Source organism: Hippopotamus amphibius, chromosome 3, assembly GCF_030028045.1.
Source record: "Hippopotamus amphibius kiboko isolate mHipAmp2 chromosome 3, mHipAmp2.hap2, whole genome shotgun sequence".
Classification (NCBI taxonomy): Eukaryota; Metazoa; Chordata; class Mammalia; order Artiodactyla; family Hippopotamidae; genus Hippopotamus; species Hippopotamus amphibius.
Window position 1 is genome coordinate 63,587,191 of NC_080188.1, and position 20,638 is coordinate 63,607,828.

The 20,638-nt window shown below is 35.4% G+C and overlaps 1 protein-coding gene across 5 annotated transcripts in view; it reads left to right on the forward strand.

Moving 5' to 3' along the window:
* Positions 1-20,638, forward strand: part of SMARCAD1 (SWI/SNF-related, matrix-associated actin-dependent regulator of chromatin, subfamily a, containing DEAD/H box 1) — a 72,263-nt gene that overhangs the window by 19,950 nt on the left and 31,675 nt on the right. For 4 of the 5 annotated variants that reach the window (XM_057727260.1, XM_057727264.1, XM_057727259.1 and 1 more), the window contains 4 exons: positions 4,003-4,174; positions 6,948-7,014; positions 11,891-11,994; positions 20,378-20,479. In XM_057727260.1, the coding sequence (XP_057583243.1) occupies positions 4,003-4,174; positions 6,948-7,014; positions 11,891-11,994; positions 20,378-20,479 (445 nt within the window). The remainder of the gene's footprint in view (positions 1-4,002; positions 4,175-6,947; positions 7,015-11,890; positions 11,995-20,377; positions 20,480-20,638) is intronic. The other variant, XM_057727261.1, reaches the window with a different exon arrangement.

The following is a 20,638-nucleotide window of genomic DNA, read 5'->3' on the forward strand; positions in this document are numbered from 1 at the left end:
TTTCTCCAAGTAGCACTGGTTCATTTTTGAAGGAATGGTGTTTGGAAATCTGGGGACTAGGTGTGTCCTTTCTTTGGTACTGGGTGAAGCAGGGGATTATGTCATTGCCCTTTTAGCAACAACAGGCTAGGATCTAAGAGAGAGAGAAAATTTTGGTTTTTTTGTTTTTTTTTAATCATGAGTTTATAATAACATATTTCATTCTCATCTGCTACTACAAGGCTCTTTCTTGCCTCTCCTCTATATTTCTATCTCTGGCAGTGAGAACTCTGCTTCCACCAATATCATTATATTTGCTAGTTTGTTCAGTCACCCATTGTACATAAAATAGTTTCAGAATTGCTGTAATCAAACTACTTGACCATTAAGCCCACTAAGAGTTTAAGATTTGTTTATAAGTTTTATTTTGTTCTTTAGATGAGTGTATATGGTTACAGTACTTGGATTATTTATTTAAATTTTTCTTTCTTATTCAATTGAAATGTATTTCAGTTCATTAATTTCTGTTTTGTATTCCTTTTAGGATTTTTCCCTTGTCCCTTTTAAAAAAAATTTTACTTTCAAATATTTAAAATATTAACCATGGTTCCAAAAATTAAAACTCTATGTAGAATGTGCTTAGAGAAATACTAACTTCCTGTTCCTTCTCCTTCCATCCCCTTCCTCCTCCTACCTCAGAACTAACCAGTTTGCTTAGTTTCTATCATACTTTATCTTTCATATATCTTTTTTTGTCTTGTTTCCTACACAGAAGATAGCACTCTGTATCTTGTGTTATGTGTGTATAGATATATGTATGTATAAATATATGTACATTTATTCTTTGTTTTATTAACTTAGCCATATATATATATACTTTGTTTTATGAACTTAGCAATATATGAAATCATGTCAGCTCATAGAAATCCTTGTTCTTTTTCAGAGCTCCATTGTACTGCATCGTGTGCATGTTCCATAGTTACAGTCAGTACCTGTGCATGCACCTTCTTGGTTATCAGGATTTCTTAACCTTGACACTGTTGACATTTAGGGCCAGATAGTTCTTTGTTGTGAGAGGCTGTCCTGTACATATTAGGATGTTTAGCAGAATCCCTGATCTCTCTCAGCTAGATGCCAGTAGCACCTCTCTAGTCAAGACAATCAAAAATGTCTCCAGACATTGCCAGATGTCCTCTGGGAGCAAAATCGCCCCCCTTTTGAGAACCGCTGATATAGATGATAGAAACTCTGGCAGTAGATGAAATCTCTCTGGAAGCATTAATACACAGGAGGGAGTTGAAGATAGAATCTTGGGTAATACTGGCAATTCAAGAAGGTGAAAAAAGGAAGAAAGCCTTCTACAGAAATTAAGGACAGACTAGGAGATAAAGGGAAAACCAGAAGTAATAATGCTGCAGAACCCATAGGGTGAGGGTTGGGGGCGTGGGGCTGCGTTTTCAAAGAGCAACAGTATATGGGACCACAGAGGAATAGATAACCAATGAAAGATTTGGGAGTTTTTTTGTTTGTTTTTTAAATCACATTTGATGTTTTAGAGGCTATTATTGCCCTTAGAACAGTTTCACCAAAGTGATGGGGCAGAAGATATAAAACAGAAAGTTGAGAACAATATAGGAAATGATGAAATAGAAAATCAGTGTTATAAAATTTGTGAAGGAGAGGAGAATTTGCTTATTTCACTGCTGTGTCCACAGTGCCTAGCACCCCTGGCACGTTGAATGAAATTTAGTCTTGAATACATCATAGGCTTGGGAGGAAGAGCTTAAGGAGAGAGAAAAGATTCAGGAGAAAAGATAGTTAAGCAGGACCCTGTAGGAAGTAGAAAGGGCTAAACTCCCTTAGCACTGAGAAGGGACTTCAACAGAAGGGAAAAACTTGATCTGAGACCAGATAAAAGAACACAAAGTCGTCATTCTTGTTCTTGTAGATTTGTTTTCTTTTATTATTTTTTTTAATTTTATTTATTTTTTTTTGGGGGGGGTAAACCAAGTTCAATCATCTGTTTTTATACACATATCCCCGTATTCCCTCCCTCCCTCAACTCCCCCCCCCACCCTCCCTCGACTCCCCCCCACTCTCGCTGTCCCAGTCCTCTAAGGCATCTTCCATCCTCGAGTTGAACTCCCTTTGTTATACAACTTCCCACTGGCTATCTATTTGTTTTCTTTTATTTTTAAAGCTTCAGTCATACAAGAAAATAAAATAATAAAGAACACATATATATACCACCTACCTTTAACAAGTGTTAATGTTTTCATTTCATTATTTTATTAATTATTATTATTAGCTGAAGTATTTTAAAGTTATATATATCCCAAGATTTCTTCCCTTAATACTTGCTGTACATCACACTTCTAAAACACAAGTACTATTATCAGTGAACATTTCTCTACATCATCTAATTCCCAGTTTATATTCAGATTTCATGTGTTTTGTAGCTAATTTTTGAAGCCAGAATCTAAATAAGGAACATCTACTGCATTTGGATGTCATGACACTTAATGATCTTTTGATCTTAAAATAGTCCATTCCTCTCCTCTCCTCTTTTTTAAGGATTTATTGAATAGATCAAGTCTTTTAGACAGAATAGACTTTTCTGATTGTTTCTTCATGATGGTGTTGAATTTATTCCTCTATCGTTTATGTTTCCTGTATATTGGACAAGGCGTGATAAGATTCATTGTCAGCATGAAGACTCACTACATCAGGCACATGTGTTTGTCCCATGGAGTGGTGATGAATCTGATCACTAGGTTAAGGTTGTGATGGTCAGAAGAATATGGACCTTTAAAGTGGTTATCGAGTACAGGAATTGTAAAAGGGTTCCAACCTGAAATCTTTTGTTTTCTCAATGAACTAAGAGGCAAAATCAGTTAGGGAACATGAATGTAGTGAGGCATAGTGAAAATTTAGAGGTGAGTACCTAAGGAATGAGAAGTCGGGGTGTAATTGTCTTCAAATATTGAAGGCCAGGCATAGTGTGAAAAGAAGGGATTTATTTTGCCTTGTTACAGTTTTTCAGAGCAAGGTTCAAGAAGTCAGCCTAGAAGCTTGTTAAAATACATATTCCTCGTCCTTCACAATCTGTTTTTATATGTTTTCAGGGAATTCTTAGGCATAACTGCTGCCCTAACAGTTATGAGCTAACATGAATAAGTACAGAGAAGTTACTAAAATACAGGTGCTGGATATCTGTCCAAAAATAGAATTAGCTACATAGCAAAGTATGCATTCTCTGGCACTAAGAGTATACTTAACTATATTTCTTTCTCTGATCTTCTACCCGTTTGTTTCACTTCTGCTTTCTGATCTTCAGAATGCTTACTGTGATAGAAAATCAAAATTTCAAAATGAGATTTTTTTGTTTGGGAGATACATGAGTGAAATTAGGCTCTCAATGTCTTTTATATAGGATAAACATATGAACTGAAATGTGATGAGATTAAAGTTAAGTTGTTGTTGGATGAAGACTTGTGTAAAATAAATGCTCGCTGTCTACTGAAGAAATGTTTTGTTCCTGGTAGACAGTCTGATATTGAATGGGACCATTACGATTTTAACGCTTAGATTCTAATTACCTAGGAGGCTGTGAAAATTCTTTTATCTTTGTATTAGTGTACGCTTCATAATTTCTCAGGAGCAACATGACAACACCCATCTTTTATCCAAGGTACACGTGAAAAAGTAGGAAAGAGAAAGTGGGCGTGCAATGGATGAGTATGGATCTTAACAAAATAAGTGCAGGTTTTTGCTGTTCTTTTCTTTCCCAGCCCAGATAATTTGAGATATGTTCAAACTATGCTGACTTTGGCAATGTAGATTTATATGCACAACCGTACTGAAATGAAAAAAAGTTGTTTTAATCTTTGCAAGTATAGATTGCATTTGTGATTGAAAAGGACTGCAAATATACTGTATATATACACATATATACGATTATAATGAAATAACATTAGTAATACATTAAAATACTGTTTTTTTCCCCTCTGAAAATATTTTTAGTTCTGAGCCATCTGAAGATGAAGAGTCCCAAGGCCTTCCTGCCATGGCAGGTAGAAATAATAATGATATTTCAGAATTGGAAGACCTTTCGGAGTTGGAAGACCTTAAAGATGCTAAACTTCAGACCTTGAAGGAACTTTTTCCACAAAGAAGTGACAATGATTTGCTTAAGGTTATACCCCTTTATAGTAATTGGTTATTATACCTGTAGTGATGATTGAAATGTCTCCTGTACCCAGTGCTGTATTTAGTGGATAGCTGTTTTTCTAAAGATATCTTATGTTTGAAGATAATTATTAACTTTATTTTTTTTCCAGCCTCAGTATCAATTTATATAAACATTGTACAGTCATGCATTCTTTAGGAGCCTAATTGAGATAAGTGGTCTGTGGTTTCTGAACGGTCATATTTTTGAGTAAAATAAGAAAAAAAAGGTTTGCAAGCAAAACTTCTGTCCCCATCGGCCTATAATTATTAACTTTAATAGAATAATAAAGGCAAATGCCAGAGATTTACTTGTTGAGTCTTACAGTAGGTGAGATTTATTCATCTATAAATAATAATATGAGGTTCTCTATATCTCACACAGGTTGTGAAGTTTTTTGTGTTTGGTTGTAAAATGGGGACAACCCTCCTCCCCCCACCTCTCACTAGAAACTCAGAAATGTCAGGAGGCTTTTTTTCTTTTTTTCCCCCAAACAACAAGGAGTTGCTATTCATATTTAGCGCCATGTGACCAGGGATGCTAAACGCCCTGCAATACTGAGCACAGTCCTGCGTAACAGAAGAATTGCCTGCCAATGGCACCCTTGCTGAGAAACATTGATTGAACTGTAGAAACAAAATAAGTGGCTTTTATAGTTATCTATCTCTTATTATAAAAGCAAATAAAAACTTAGCATTCAGTTAAGTTTTAGATAGAGGATAGATCTTTGAAGATTAGTAAATAGTTTATCCCTAGTTCTGCCACTTAGGAGTTGAATGATCTTCAGGGAATCATTTAATGATAGGTGCATAGTTTTTTCACCTTTGTATTTATCATCATCACCACCACCCCCAATTCCCCTCCCCCAAGCTGAGGCGTAGGAGGCACCACACCCCTGCCCCAGTCCTCGACAACCTCTAACCTCTGTCTTTTAGATTTGCGTGTTCTGGACGTTTCATATAAGTGGGAACATATAATATGTGATCTTTTATAACTGACTTCTCGCACTTAGTGTAAGGTTTTGAGGTTTATTCATGTTGTTATCAGTACCTTATTCCTCTTTATGGAAACTAATTTAAAGAAAGACAAAACCAAAAATACCATTCATGTCAAGCAAAACATGCCTGAACCAAAAATGGTCCTACGCCTGCTAGTTTGAACTCTTAAGTGTAGATTGTATTGTTCTTATCGTTCTCTGGTATATTTAATACGAATCTTTTTTCCCAAATCATTTCGATACCTTCTTACTACTAGCTAAATGAAACTTTAATGGTATCTTGGGTGTACATTTTCCCCTTCTAGTAGGATAATTTGCCTCCTCCTGAGGTTTTTTTCCTAGAAAAATAAGGAAAGGATGCAGCCACTAGTAGCAACACTGAAAGTGTCATAAAGAACTTTCAACAGAATAAACATGATGGAGTATTTAAATATTCAACATAAACAAATCTCAATTTAAAAATACTTTAGCTTGATTACCAATTTTTAATGTAGTTCAAGGGAATTTATTTCCTATAGAAACATTTATCTCTAATTTTATAATTACAGTAGGAAAACAGGATTGATATCAGTACATGAACTTTGTATATTTCACTGGTTTCTAAAATTTTGGGAATTTAGCATATCACTTGCTCAAAACAGAGCACTTTCTTGAAGTAATCTGGATTTCAAGTAGTCTCCCATCATTTCAAAAGATTTAAAGGTGACATTTATAAGTTATTCTACAAAGCCTTTTAGACCCGTATAAAATAATTCAAGTAGTTATAAAAATACAAATTTAGTCCTAGGCTTGATAAGAATATGCTTTGACTATTTTGAAAATGAGGAGGGGCTTACAGGATATCTGAGGATCCAAGATGAGGAAAACTAGTATAGAAAAGAGCATTATCAGTTTGTTTTGAGGCTATTTAATTTAATACAAAAATAGATTATTTTAAAAAGTGAGGTCTTTTTAAAACAAGTAACTCATTGGAAATACAGGAAACTCTAGCAAGAGAAAAATATGGGATATTTAGTTTTTCCTGAAATCCACAATGTTACAGAACAGAGTAGAAACAGTATATTGAAACTGTTAATTATGTAAGCCATATATTAATATGTTCTTGAACAAATTGAAGCAGTTTAATTTAGAGCAATTTAGAAATAGAGCAAATTTCAAGAGTCCTTTATCCCACTCAAGAAGTATTAGATTTTAGAAAAATTATTCCAGAATTGTGATTTATTTTAAATGTCTATGAGTGTGTGTCTCTCTCTCCCTCCTTCCCTCCCTTTCTCTCTCCCTCTCTCTTTCCCTCTCCCTCCTTCTCTTCCTCTCTCTCTCTCTCTTTCTCTCTCTCTCTCTCTCTCTCTCTCTCTCACACACACACACACACACACACACACACAGTGCCTGGACTCCCTCATAGGTAGGAAGTTTTTGAGACTTTAGTGCCCAGCCTTGCAATTAAAATAAGAAAAACCTTAAATATACTGGACATATTTGACTATGTTTTATTTTTCCCTTTAAAAGTAGTGATAAGTAAATCTAATACATTTTAAGATATGCTTAGGTAAGTTCAGACTTTTTAGATAAACCAGATTTTCTGAAAATTTATCATAGGACTTAATGAACTTAAGCTATTATATATATATATATTTCTCCACTTTGTGTGTATTTAATATATTGGTGTTTGAATATTTGGTAACTGTGAAATAATTCTTAAAGTATTGTTTTTAAAACATTAATCTTTTCTCACTTTGTTAGTTAATCGAATCAACCAGCACTATGGATGGAGCAATTGCTGCTGCCTTGCTGATGTTTGGTGATGCAGGTATGCCTGACTTAGTTTCAAGCCATGCTGACTTATTAGTTACATAATAAATATCTTCTCATTTTTAATATTGCTCTTTAATTTACCAAGCTCTTTCATGAGTTCTTACAGGAACCTTAGAAGGTATTAATAGCTTCAGGGTTTTTAGATGAAAATTATGAAGATTAAGAAGGTTTTTTTAAAAAAAAAAAAAAAGGTTAAGTGACTTACCTGAGGTCATACAGCTATTTGGGAACTGGATTTTCTAGGTTGCTTTTATTTCCTCCCAAAAAGGGAAGGGGACAGTTTTTTCACTGGTAATTTTGCTTGTTCTCTACAGATCAGATCTCATAACAGTGAAGTTTTGAGAGATAGACATTCTTTCTCAAGTGTCGTTTCTAATTGCATTGTAGGTTTATTTACATAAATCTGAGTCAGGAACATAATATCCTAAGGAAAGCCCTAGCTGGTAATCAGCATTCCTTCATTTAGTAAATATTTATGTTATTATTCAGGCTTAGAATACAAAAACAAATACATTTAAAGGCGCTTGCATTATAAAAACACCTCCATTTTTTTTTTTAGTAAATGCTATCTAGATTTTTTTTCTTTTTTTTTGTACATACCAAACAAGTAAAAATAACCTCTAATCCCACTACCACATAAAGTGTTTAAGGAGTGAAAGCAAACCTACACACTATTATACAACACACACACACATTAGATTACAAAATATAATTATAATATTGGTTTGCATTTTAAGAAAAATCATTTGATGATTTATCATGGATGACTTGTCAGATAATCAGAGTTATCTAGTTAAAAAATGCCTCTGTAACATCCCTCTGTGACTACCTGTAGGATTAGTTTATTAACTGTTTCTCTACTAATTAGCATTTATGTTTACATTATTTCATTAACTAGTACAAAAGTAAATAGCCTTATAAGTAAATCTTTATGTTATTATTCCTGTAGGCTAAACTTCAAACTAGGATGCCGAATCAAAGGGTAGGCACATTTTAAAATTTAATATGTATTTCAGTGTTAATTTTAAAGGTTATGCCAATTTATGCATTTATCAACAATGTGAATAGGTGCCCATTTTCCTAAATAGGTTGTTTTTTAGTTTTTAATTTTTTTTGAAACTTAAAAATATATACAAAAATAGAAAATACTATAATGTGTTCTCATGGGCCCATCACCTTTCTTCAACAATTATCTACCTCATATTTATCCCCCTCAGTGGATTGTATTGGAGTGGATTCCAAAGATGATATTTTATGCACATGATCTCTCATTCATAATGGAATGCTACAATTCTTCCTTTTCTTTTACTTACTAGCTGTGTAACCTTGGGCAGTGTTGCCTAACTTTTCTGTTTGTTTCCATAGCAGTAAAATAGTATGATAATAGTATCAAATTCTTAGATTGTTATGAAGAAGTGATAAAGTTACTGTAAATTTTTTATTATAGTGAATGACACATAGTAAGTACATAGTACGTTGTTAGCATTTCTTTGTTCTTAAGGGCCATCTGATAATAGAAAATGGTACAGAAGAAGGTTGAGTGTGTCTGTCCCTACTGTAAAAGTTCCTGAAAAATGGTAGGCTCAGTTAACATTTGTTGAATTGCTAAATGGTTTGGGACATTTTACGTATTCTTTCTTGTCCTCATAATATCTCAATATTCCAGAATCTTTCCAGTGAAAAATTTGTTGAATAAGTTTATTCCACAGCAGTATTTAATCTTTCTTCTCTTGAGCAATTTGTATCATTCAACTTTATTCATTAATTTAACAAATATTTATTGTGCACCTACTACCGGACACCAGATGCTGTTTTAGGCACTGAGAGTACATGCCGAAACAAAATGGACAAAACCTCATGGAGTTTACAGTCCTTATTAAATTTGAACTTTAGCTGAGTTTTTTTTTTCTTCTCATTCTTGTATTAGACTTTGATATTATTTCTTTCTTTTTTTTTTTTTAAATGTTGTCAAATGGCAAGTTACAAAGAAGAAATCAGGATTTTCCTTTTTTTTTTTTTTTATGTAAACTTACATGTTCCCTCTTAGAATGAACAGGATAGTCATATATCAGTCATCTTCATCTTTAGTGTAGTACACTTTTGAGATAGTGTATAGAATGATAGCTTTGTCTCACCACCAAAAGTCCTTTTTAAATGCCTGTAAGACATCTTGGTCAGTTCCACAAATCTTCATGTTGGACATTGATTTTACCACAAATTACAATCTTTTATAGACAGTATCATCCTGCATATTAAACAGTAAGGGTATCTTTTTCGCATTGCCTTCTGAAAGTTTTCATTTATGAATACTAAGTTATAAAAGCAGAAATTTGTATTTGAAGTTTTTACCCTGCTTTTAAAGGTAAAAATATGAATTTACTGATGTTGTCAGGAGTCTAGCTGTTTCTTCCACTTCGCTATATATGTGTAAGAGTAGGCAAAACATTTTTATGTGGCTGTGATCCTGTTATTTTTGCTGTTTTGTAACCTTTTTTATTTCTAAGCCTACTCAGTTCTTTATAACAGTGTATCCTGACTTGTATAGCTTATGGATGGGCACTTACTTAAAAATGTTTTATGTACACCTAAGCAAACATTCTCCATCAGTTTTGTAAATAAATTCCCAGGAAAAGAATTGTTGGGCTGGAGCAAACACACATCTAAAATTCTGAGATATATTTATACAGTTTATAATGTTTAAAAGTGACTGCCCACAGTCTGCTGCAACCGTCCTTTTAATCTTAGGATGAAAAAAAGGGTACTTTATTTTACCTGTCTTTAGTTATTAATGAGATTGACCATCTTTTCTCTCTCTTTTTTTTTCTGTTGAACTGCCTGTTTGTGTTCTTCGTTCATATTTTTTTTTTGCAGTTTCATATTTTACTTTTTATTTTTAAATATTGAATTTAAGTAAAATTTATTTTTATTTTGGGTGTGAGGCACTTCTAACCTTCCTGAAATTGATGACAGATGCACCCCAAAAAAGATGAAAATTTATGAGATTCTTAATTGGGAAGTGATATTTGGCATAGAATATTAACTTTTCTTTAGATATATGCAAAATTTTTGATTAATAGTTATAAACAGATTTATATATAGGTAACTAAGTGTTGTGTGCTCCTGTGTAAACTGAATTTTCAGTTATGTATTTTCTCCCACATATATTTGCAGATTTGTGCCTTGTAGCCATTTATATACATATAAAGATTTGATGCTATAATGTTTTTTTAATATATTTGTTTATTTATTTATTTATTTTATTAGCTGTGTTGGGTGTTTTTTTGCTGTGCATGGGCTTTCTTTTTAGCTGCGGCGAGCAGGGACTACTCTTCATTGTGGTGCACAGGCTCCTCATTGCCGTGGCTTCTCTTGTTGCGGAGCACAGGCTCTAGGCGCATGGGCTTCAGTAGTTGCAGCACATGGGCTCAGTAGTTGTGGCGCATGGGCTTAGTTGCTCCACAGCATGTGGGATCTTCCTGGAGCAGGGATCGAATCCGTGTCCTCTGCATTGGCAGGCGGATTCTCAACCACTGCACCACCTAGGAAGCCTTGAGGCTATAATATTAACCAAAAAAAAAGATATATGAACATATATTTAGGGCTGAAGAATTCTTTATTGACCAAAAAAGATAAAGCTTTTGTTCTTTTTAAGAAAGAATTAAACACGTCTAGGTGATATGGCATAAATCACCTAGTTTGAGGCTTTTTGTAGACTTTAAATATTAGAATATTACTAATGGTATTCACTTAACGCCAGCATATATGTGGGTGATGATAGAGTGGTGGTTATATTTTCCCCCTTTTAAAGTGGATGCTGACAATTAGTTGGCACATGCAGAATGCACATTTCCTTTATGAAATAAAGGGGGGGAAATTTAAGCATGCATACTTAAAGCATATAATTACTATATATTAAAATGTTGATGGCATTCAATCTTTTTATAGCCATATTATGAAATTTTCATGCTTACAGCTTAAAAGCTGTCTTGCCTGTATTTATTTTGAATATTATATTTCTACAGGTTTTATTTCTAACTGCATAGTTAGGGTACTGATACAATTAATACTGAAATTTTAAACCTTTGTAAGCTTTCAGCAAATGCTTTCATACTAGCACTACAGTAAGTCTCTGGATTTTGCTCTCAGAAAGTGAAGGTACTGAAGAAGTATATGAATGTATACAAAGTAAAAAATATGTAACATTACTTCTCCAGATCATGTAGATTGAGTTTTTCTCTCAGTTAGGACAGAATGTGCAGATTTCCTAATACTGTCATACAGCACTCTTGTGTTGTACTGTCTTGTTTATAGGTTAAGAGCATTAACTGCTTGAGCTCTCTGTATCTCAGTTCCTCCTAATTTGTAAAATGAGTGTATACTTACTATGTAGGCTTGTTGTGGAAAGTAAATGAAACAGCAGTTTGTAAAAGCCCTGTGCAAAGCCTGGTACACAGTAGTACATAGTAGACAGTTATTGACAATTATCTGATGCTATTCAGATAAGCTGATGGGCTCAATTTTTTTTTTCCCACTACTGAGCATTCAGTCATTGGGGAGAACCTCTTCCTACTATAGAACCTCTGCTTCCTACTATTAAAGATGTATATTTTTAGCATTAAATAATGTAATGGTTTACAAATACGTATGTTTACAGTGATTTCTACTTTTGAAAGACTGAAAAGTCTTTGTTTATTTTTCCTTCAGTTCCTTTAACATTTATTGAATGGATGTCATATGTAGAAGAAATAACATTGGGCCTAATGTCAGGAGAACTGTCTACAAGTATATTCATTATAATATTTTTTCCTTTGTTTTGCTTTAATGATTCTTATAATATCTGTGTGAACTTTGAATGTCCTTCTCTGTTTTAGAAGGTGGTGGACCCAGGAAAAGAAAATTATCTTCTTCTTCAGAGCCATTCGAGGAAGATGAATTTAATGATGATCAGTCTCTGAAAAAGAAGAGATTGGATCATGTGAGTCACGTTTTAATTGCAGCATCAAAATTAGCTGCGTAAGCACAGAATATGTTGAGTCTGTGGATATACTAAAAATGCACCTCAGTAAATCGGTCTTCTCTCTTACAACTAAGAAAATTTACGGTTGCATTTCATTTGTTGCTGATTTTGCTTTCTTTTTAATTTATCCAGTGTTTATCCAGTATTAATTGCTTATCTGAGTTATAAAGTTAACTTAAAAAATATTCTAGCAGTGTGGTAAAGTAACTGGGGGAAGATACACATATGGTTGTACAACACTTAGGTGAAACAGCTGTTACCAGCACCATTTCATACTCCTCAGTGACAGCTACTTATGATTCTTACAGATGACTGCTTTGAGATTTAACTGCTTATCTAAAAATAGTAATGGTTATGCTTTTATTGGGTTATTCTAGTTTTCTGTTAATTTTTACTTTATGAAGTAGACCTACTAAGAGGCCTCCCAGTGAATCTAGACATAGTCCTCTCTGTCTGTATTCATGACAGCACAATTCTTTTTTTTTTTTTTTTTTCTTCTTATTTTTATTTTTTGGGGGTACACCAGGTTCAATCAACTGTTTTTATACACATATCCCCATATAGCACAATTCTTTTTGGTAATCAAAATCAAAATCAGTCACTGCAGCTAGCACAGTAACCTCTTTCTTTGCCTGTGATTTAGTGATGCATGAAGCCATAAATAGCAGATGGCAATCTCTACCCTAATTTAGTGGGACAATTGTTGTGTCTTTCCACAGAAGTGTTCTTGCCTTGAGAAAAAATAATGATAGAAAGTAAAAATTATGTGAGTTTTAGGTGTGAGAAACAACTAGTATAAGAGACTGGGCCCATGGTTTAATTTACAGATCTATTTATAATGGCTGTGGAAGAAATAACATCATATTGATTGCTGATTTCAAAGCATTTACTTTGCTCGTATATCTGTTGAACAGCGTGGTTAGCCTTGTATGGTGTTATCAACAAGTTCACATTCTGAATTTTCATTAATTAGTACCAGTGTTCTATAAGCCAGCTGCTTCTAGGCATTGAGGCACATGGTGAGATCAGTGAATTCCATGGACATGAATCCACTGATGTACTTTTCTTCCAGTGAAATTAGCTCCCCTGGTCAGAAACATTGATTGTTGTGTCACAGTGTACTGGGACTGAGTTAAGCTTTCTGTGTATCTGTGTAGGATGCATTAGTTTCCTAAGGACAGTATAACAAAGGACTACAAACTGACTGGCTTAAATAACAGAAATACATTGTCTCACAGTTCTGGAAGCTAGAAGTCCAAGATCAGGGTATCAGAAGAGTTGGTTCCTTCTAAAGGCTGTTCCATCCTTCTCTAACTAGCTTCTGGTGATTTGCTGGCAGTCTTTGTTTGTTCCTTGACTTGTAGACCTCTGCCTTATCTTCACAGTGTGTGCTCCCTGTGTGTTTGTCTATTTCCTCTTTTTATAAGGACCAGTCATTGGGTTAGGGCCCCCCCAGTGACCTCATTTTAACTTGATTACCTCAGTAATAATGACCTTAGACCCTGTCTCCAAGTGAGGTCATATTCTGAGGTCCTGGGCATCATTCACCATAAGACTTTTAGAGGGACACAGTTCAATCCATAATTGGTATTGCCACATCCAGGTAGGTAGAAAGGCTAATCCATACTCAGAGTAGATTTCTATTCCTATCCCTTTCATGATGGAAGGGGTCAGATGTAATCAGCTTGCCACCAAACAGTTGACTGCATCTCCCAAAGGAGTGGTGCTGTCGTGGGAAATCATTGTTGGCCTCTGCTCTTGGCAGGCGAAGTACTCAGCAGTAGCAATAGCCAAATAAATCTTGGTGTGAGAAAGTCTTATCTTGTTGCTCTGCGTGCACAGACAGTCCATGTTGCCGTGGCCATTTGTATATAGACTCATTGAGCTTGCATCCACGTGGCTTTGGCCTTATTTTGGTGTTCACAGAATGAATCATCTTGTCAATATGATTATTAAAGACTCCTCTGCAATAGATGTCCTTTGCTGAACATTCATATGGAATGCTTTTATCCTTACATTCTGTTCTCAGAAAAGCTTCTAAGTTCAACAGTGCACCTCTTCCTCAGACTTCTGGTCACGGACCTTTCACTCTTGTTCTTCTCCTTGGCTGCTGTCCAAGATACATCATTGATCTGTACCTCTAGCCATCTGTTCTGTACAAAGTGGACAATAAGTTGTACTGCCTGAAGTTGTATATAGCACTGCTATCTTAAACGGGGTTATATTATAGCAGTTGTTCACTTTCAGCTGGTTCTAACAGTTATGTAAACTCTTTGTAAAACAAGTTCAAGATTTTGCTTCCACTTTATCTGATCATAAAGAATCCAGCAAAGTGCAGTAGATTTTGGTTGAAGGAGGGGCAGCAGTAAAGCAGAAGTAAGTCCCATGGGAGTCTGAGCCACCTGCACATGCAACTTATTTATGTTTCTTGAACTTGCCCAAGTCCAGGGTCAAATATACCATTTCCACTTGAGGGGGTTGCTGCTGCTCATACTTAGGTATAGTCTTGGTAGATCACATATCCCGTTGTATAATAGCTCACATCTCATGGTCACTTGATGTCCCATGGTCAACCATTCTGATCCTGTTAAGACCCCCCTTTCAAGCCAACAGTTGTTTCACAAGAAGAGATTAGTTCATTCTGTTTTTAAAATGTGAATTCGTTCCAGTGCAGAAAATACATTAGAGAACAGTTTGTATATAACCTGAATTTTGCATTGTCTGTGTTCAAGTTTGTCTGTCAGAATAGTAGAATACTAGGTAGATGAACACAGAAAACTGCACCCAGCTAAACTGGTCTACATAGGAAGAAAATGAACACACCTCAAACATCTACTGGCTGCCTCATTTTACCATCTTTGTTATCCCACAAGTTTGTGTTTTGCTATTCTTTCACATTTGTGAAATTTTCTATTTGAAGAAAGCACTCATTCAGCATCCCAAACATATCTAAGCATCATGGTTCAAAAACACCAAGCAATGCATAAAAAAGTAAGGTATTTGAGGAGAAGCTTGAAACAAACATTTGGAAAGAAATGAGAACATGTGACAGATATAGGCATAAAGGAATCCACATTGTGAACCATCAGAGACAGTGCCACAAAAAATAAAAGTATGTGACTGGACCGCCTTAAAATGCTATGAAGTCAATAAAAAGAGACATAGAGAAATAAAGGAAAAATTATTGAGCACCTGAATTAAAGACCAAAGGATGGAAAAATCAGGAACAACCATTTTCATGTGGACCTTTATATCTATATGTAAAGATCTTAAACAGAAATCACCGTATCCTGCAGAACCACCTTCTCTCAGTGCCAGTAGTGGTTGCTTTAATGCCTTCAAATGATGCTATAGATTCCTAAGCCATCAGCTGTCACACCAAGTCATGAATGTCGATGGGGAAGCTACAAAAGAATTTTCCAACAGTGATGCAGAAGTAAACTGACAAGGCAGCTATATGTTGAAATAAATTCTCAATTTTGATGAAACAGGTGTCTGTTATGAATGCATGCATAAAAGGACCCAAATCTGAAAGACAGGAAACATACTCTAGGAGTTAAAGCTTTGTGAGGTAGCGGTATTGTGATGTTCAGCACCAACACCAGATAGAGATTTGGAGCTGAAGCTGGTGGTAGTTTATCGCTTACCAAACTGAACCTCTTAAAAGAACTATTCGTGTCAGCCTTGGAGTTCACTACAGGTATAGCAAAAATGGACAGACTGCCCAAATCTATATTGATATATTTACTTAATTCTTCTCTGTTATAGAGGATTATTGCAAAAACAAAAACAAGACCCCAAATGAAGACACTTAGCTTTTTAAAATTTTTGTAGTTCATCAAGCTTATCCCTCTGCAGAAGCTGAACTCAACCCCAATTTTTTTTCTTTTTTTCTTTTGCCTCCAAAAACCACCTATCTGATACAGCCTCTTGGTAAAAATTTGTTAGCAATTATGGCTTACTATTTAAGCTGAACATTTAAGATACTAATCACTATAATTGAAGGTGAGAATGCAGATATGGTTATAGAATTTTGGAAGAGATTTAATATTGGAGCGGCCATTGCCACCATTTTAGAAGCCTGGAATGATAGGACAAAAGTGTTTGTATTATATATTGTGGAAAGTTTTTCTTGTTTTGTAATTTTTGAAGAACTTGAATCTTTAGAGAAATTTTTTCAAATTCACAACAAGCTGTTGGTTTAGGAAAACAGGTTGGATTTGAGGAGATAGAAAATGAAGATGTTGAAGAGCTAGGGTACCACCCTGATGATCTAACCACAGGAGACTTGGAACAGTTTGCTGTTGACAGCCATGTGGATGCAGATGATGATGGTGACAGTGACAGTGGAGATCAGGAGGTTACATTGTGACAGATTAACAAAAGTGTTTTAAATGTTTTTGAAAACAGTTGTACTGATTTGAAGATAATGGCTTTAATGCTGAACATAGTAGGAGAGTTGTGCATGGCATCCTTGAATCTTAAACCTCACAGGCAGCTTTAATATAAGAGGAGGAGGCTAGCAAAGTTAGCAGAAATTTATTAATTTTATTTATTTTTTTTAAGTTAATAGTTATATTTTTAGCCACACAGCAGGGATAAGGCAAGGACAGTGAGTCTCGCCTTTCCATAGCTGTTCATTTTCAAATAGCCATTCATCTACCATTTCATAGCAGCTCATTAGCTACAACTCTTCCAATGTTAACATCCCCAAGCAAACTTGAGTTCATATTTATTGTGCCATATTTATTGTAGCATTTATGCATTTCTTATCCATTTAATGTGTAAAATTATGTTACCCTTTTAAGGTTTCTTTTTTTTTTTTTAACATGTCACTAATGAAGTCTTTGAATGTTATACCTCTAACACAATTTTTCTCAAGCATGGTAGCGTTTATTTTCATCATTTGGCATGGTGCAGTAATTTCTGGGAATGGATGCGTCATATTATAGCAGAACAGACTGTAGTTGTCCTCAGAAGAGGACATGACCTTTCTTTGAAGCCGTGCAGGTCTCTGCTATGATTTTCCTGTTGGGGATTGCCAAAGACTTCATACAGCATCCTTATGAGCCGCAGATTCTTTGAGAATTGTTGCATCTGCTTGCTCGTCACAAAACCCAGGTGGCAAAGGACCTTGCACTGCACCCTGGACGTGCTGCAGAGCTTTGTCTTAATCTGGGCTCCATTCCTGACAAACTTAAGGGCTCTTCATTAGCAGATGAGAGCAGCGCACACTGTACTGAAGTATACCTTGCCTCCAGTATCCAAAGAGGCGCACTAAAGTGTTGTGCCTCTTTCTCAGAGGCAACAATGCCAGCCATGTCTTTTTTTTGCAGAGTGGAATTTGCAGCATGCTCCAGATTGGACACCCATATAATTCATGAAAGTGGTGGGCCCCAGAATTTGAGGGTACTTATTTTCTGCTCTTAGCATGCATGTTTCTTACTAAGCCCATCTAAAAATAACCACTGCTTCCTGCTTATAAAGTCCAGTCTGTGTGATGTCTTCAGTGTCTAAAGTGATATGCTGTGGACTGCAAAACAAAGTCCTTGAGTACTGTTTTATGAAAGAGAGCTGGAGATTTACCATAGCCCTGAAAGCAATGAAGATGTATCCATCACTGACCCTGCACGGACAAAAACAGATTGCTTCTGCTTGTCTTATGTAATTACTGCTAGAGTAATAGTTGTGTAGTTATATTGATTTTCTGTAGTAAAAATAGCAGCTGGTATAGCAGCTACAGTTGGGGTCGTCACCTGTTTGTTTACGATAATATTCTCCATGACCCATTCAGCTCTTGTATAGGCCACAGAGGCACATTACGTGGGGATCTGGGATGGTGGTGTCAGTCTCTGCAGTTGCTTCAGAAATACAGTGTTGCTGCTGCTGCTTCTTCAGAGGGACAATGCCAGGGCCTTAGATTTGGTATTTTCTGCAATTATGGCCCTTGTTCTATAGGTCAAGGAGCTAATGTGAGATTTCTGCCAGTGCCAAATGTGTCAGTTCCAACTCTGCATTCTGGAACAGGATTGATTCATAACCTCTGAACCCACTAAGACGATTTGAGCCCGAAGTTCATGTATCACCAGGCTTCTCTGTAAAGCTCGAGCATAACCACTGCACTGCGTAGGTATTTTCAGTCACCAGAGATTAGTGGAGCTGACAGAAGTGTGAGGTCCAAGAGCAAAGAGCAAATGACAGGTACACAACCTACTGAATGTTTAATTTGTGCTGTCATATATTTAATTCTCCAAAACATATTGTTTTCCAAATATTTTAACTTTATTTCTTTAGGTGAGATTCACATAACATAAAATTAACCATTAAAAATTTAGTGGCATTTAGTACATCCACAGTGTTATGCAGCTACCATTCCTGTTTAGTCCCAAGACATTTTCATCACCCAGTAATAGCATGCTGTATCTTTTAAACAGTTTCTCCCCATTCTCTTCTTTCCCTAGCCCCTAGCAGCTACCAGTTGGCTTTCTGTCTCTGGATTTACTTATTTCAGAGTATTTCATATAAATGTAATCATAAAATATAACCTTTTGTGTCTGACTTCTTTCACTTAGCTTAATATTTTTGAGGTTCATCCATGTTGTAGCATGTATCAGTACTTCATTCCTTTTTTTAGGGCTGAATAATATCTCAGTTTATGTGCATACTACAATTTGTTTATTCATCCTTTGATGACATTTGACTTATTTAAAATAATGAATGTGCTATGTGAATGACTAAAGTTTAGGAAACAGGTAATGGAAAAACACTGATCTAGGGTTAGACACCTAAGTTTCCATTTGTACATCAGCTGCTTATTATCCATCAGTGGCCTTTGAAAGGACTGGTCTTAGACTTTTAGTGTCTTCATCTGCAAAGTGAGGATGGCGGCATGAATTTATTTATTTATTTATTTATTTATTTATTTGGCTGTGTGGGGTCTTTGTTGCTGTGTGCTGGCTTTCTCTAGTTGTGGTCAGCAGGAGCTACACCTTGTTGCAGTGCATGGGCTTCTCATTGCGGTGGCTTCTCTTGTGGAGCACAGGCTCTAGGTGTGCAGGCTTTAGTAGTTGTGGCACATGGGCTCAGTAGTTGTGGCACATGGGCTTAGTTGCTCCATGGCATGTGGGATCTTCTGGTACCAGGGATCGAACCCATGTCTCCTGCATTGGCAGGCAGATTCCTAACCACTGCGCCACCAGGGAAGTCCCGGTATGAACTTTTGATGGCTTTGAAATGCTTTCTCCAGGTATTAGTGTTTTATTATTACCCGGCTCAAAATCCTCTTGCTTTCTGAATAAAGACTGACCTCAGTTTAACACTCCAGGCCTTTAGAGCCAGTATTAGCTCTGGTTTAATTTTTCAGCCTTATAGCGTATCCATGGTCTCTGTGCTCCAGCCCAAGCAGGCGACATACTATTACAAAAATTCTTGCTACTCCTAACTTCCATACCATTTTATGTCTCTGTCGTGTGGAACTTCATCTTATTCCTGTGTGCAAGAGAGGTATCACTCACAACTTAGATATTTCTATCTTAAGTAGTGAAAGAAAAAAAATAGTATTGTTGTTGGATAAGAAAGGAGGCAGAAGAGAAAGTATGAAACCGTACTTTTCTCTCTCATGTTTGTATAGCATGTAGTACAGCTCTTAGCAGAGTAGATAAATGCTTTTAGCTTGACTAAAATGCAAGGTTTTTCTTATGAACCCAAGGAATCTTTTTTTGTTTAAATGTGGAATTTTAACCAGTTTCTTCAAATGAAGTTAGGTGACAGAGGAAAGAGTGTGTATGAGTAGCCACAGTTATTCCCAAATTAATGTTTAGTTTATGTATTATTTAGTTTCATATAAGTTCTTTGTCATTGTATCACTTTTATGTTGTGACAGAGCAGTTAATATTTAAACCATTCAAAACTGAAGTAAAAGTAAACTTTTTTTCTCTCAGTATTCGAAATTCGTAGATGGTATGAAATTGTCAGCATGGATGAGGTGTTTAGTTTTGGTTTGATTTGGGTTTTGCCATTAGCTTGGAGAGACTTCAGTATGCCCAAATAATTTTGAGTTAATTTGGGGATCATTTGAGTTGTTTTAGCAGATTTAGCTCATTTTGAGCTTTGTATGAGTGAAGTATGAGTTATTGGTTTTTGAGTGGTCTTAAACCAGTAGTAATTTTTATTCTTAAGATATAAGTTTGTCAATTTTCACATGAACAAAAAGAAACATTTTTGGATTTTTCTTGATCAAATGTGAAAACTTCCAAATCAGGTCAGAATACAAATGTGATTATCTTAAGACTGTAGTTATTGATGATCTCTTAAATTGGTTCTCTTTTTTTCCTCCCATTAGGGAGAGGAATCAAATGAGTCTGCAGAATCTAGCAGTAATTGGGAAAAGCAGGAAAGTATTGTGTTGAAATTGCAAAAGGAATTTCCCAATTTTGATAAAGAGGTGAGTAGTCATGGGCAGAAATTTAATCAGTATATACTAAATGTTTGTGTTATAAAATAGTCTTTGAGATCAACCATATGAAAAGCTTAGGGTGAGTTTTGCATTTTTCTGATTAAATATTCTTATTCATCAATGTTATAAACGCTTTGTACTGTTTGT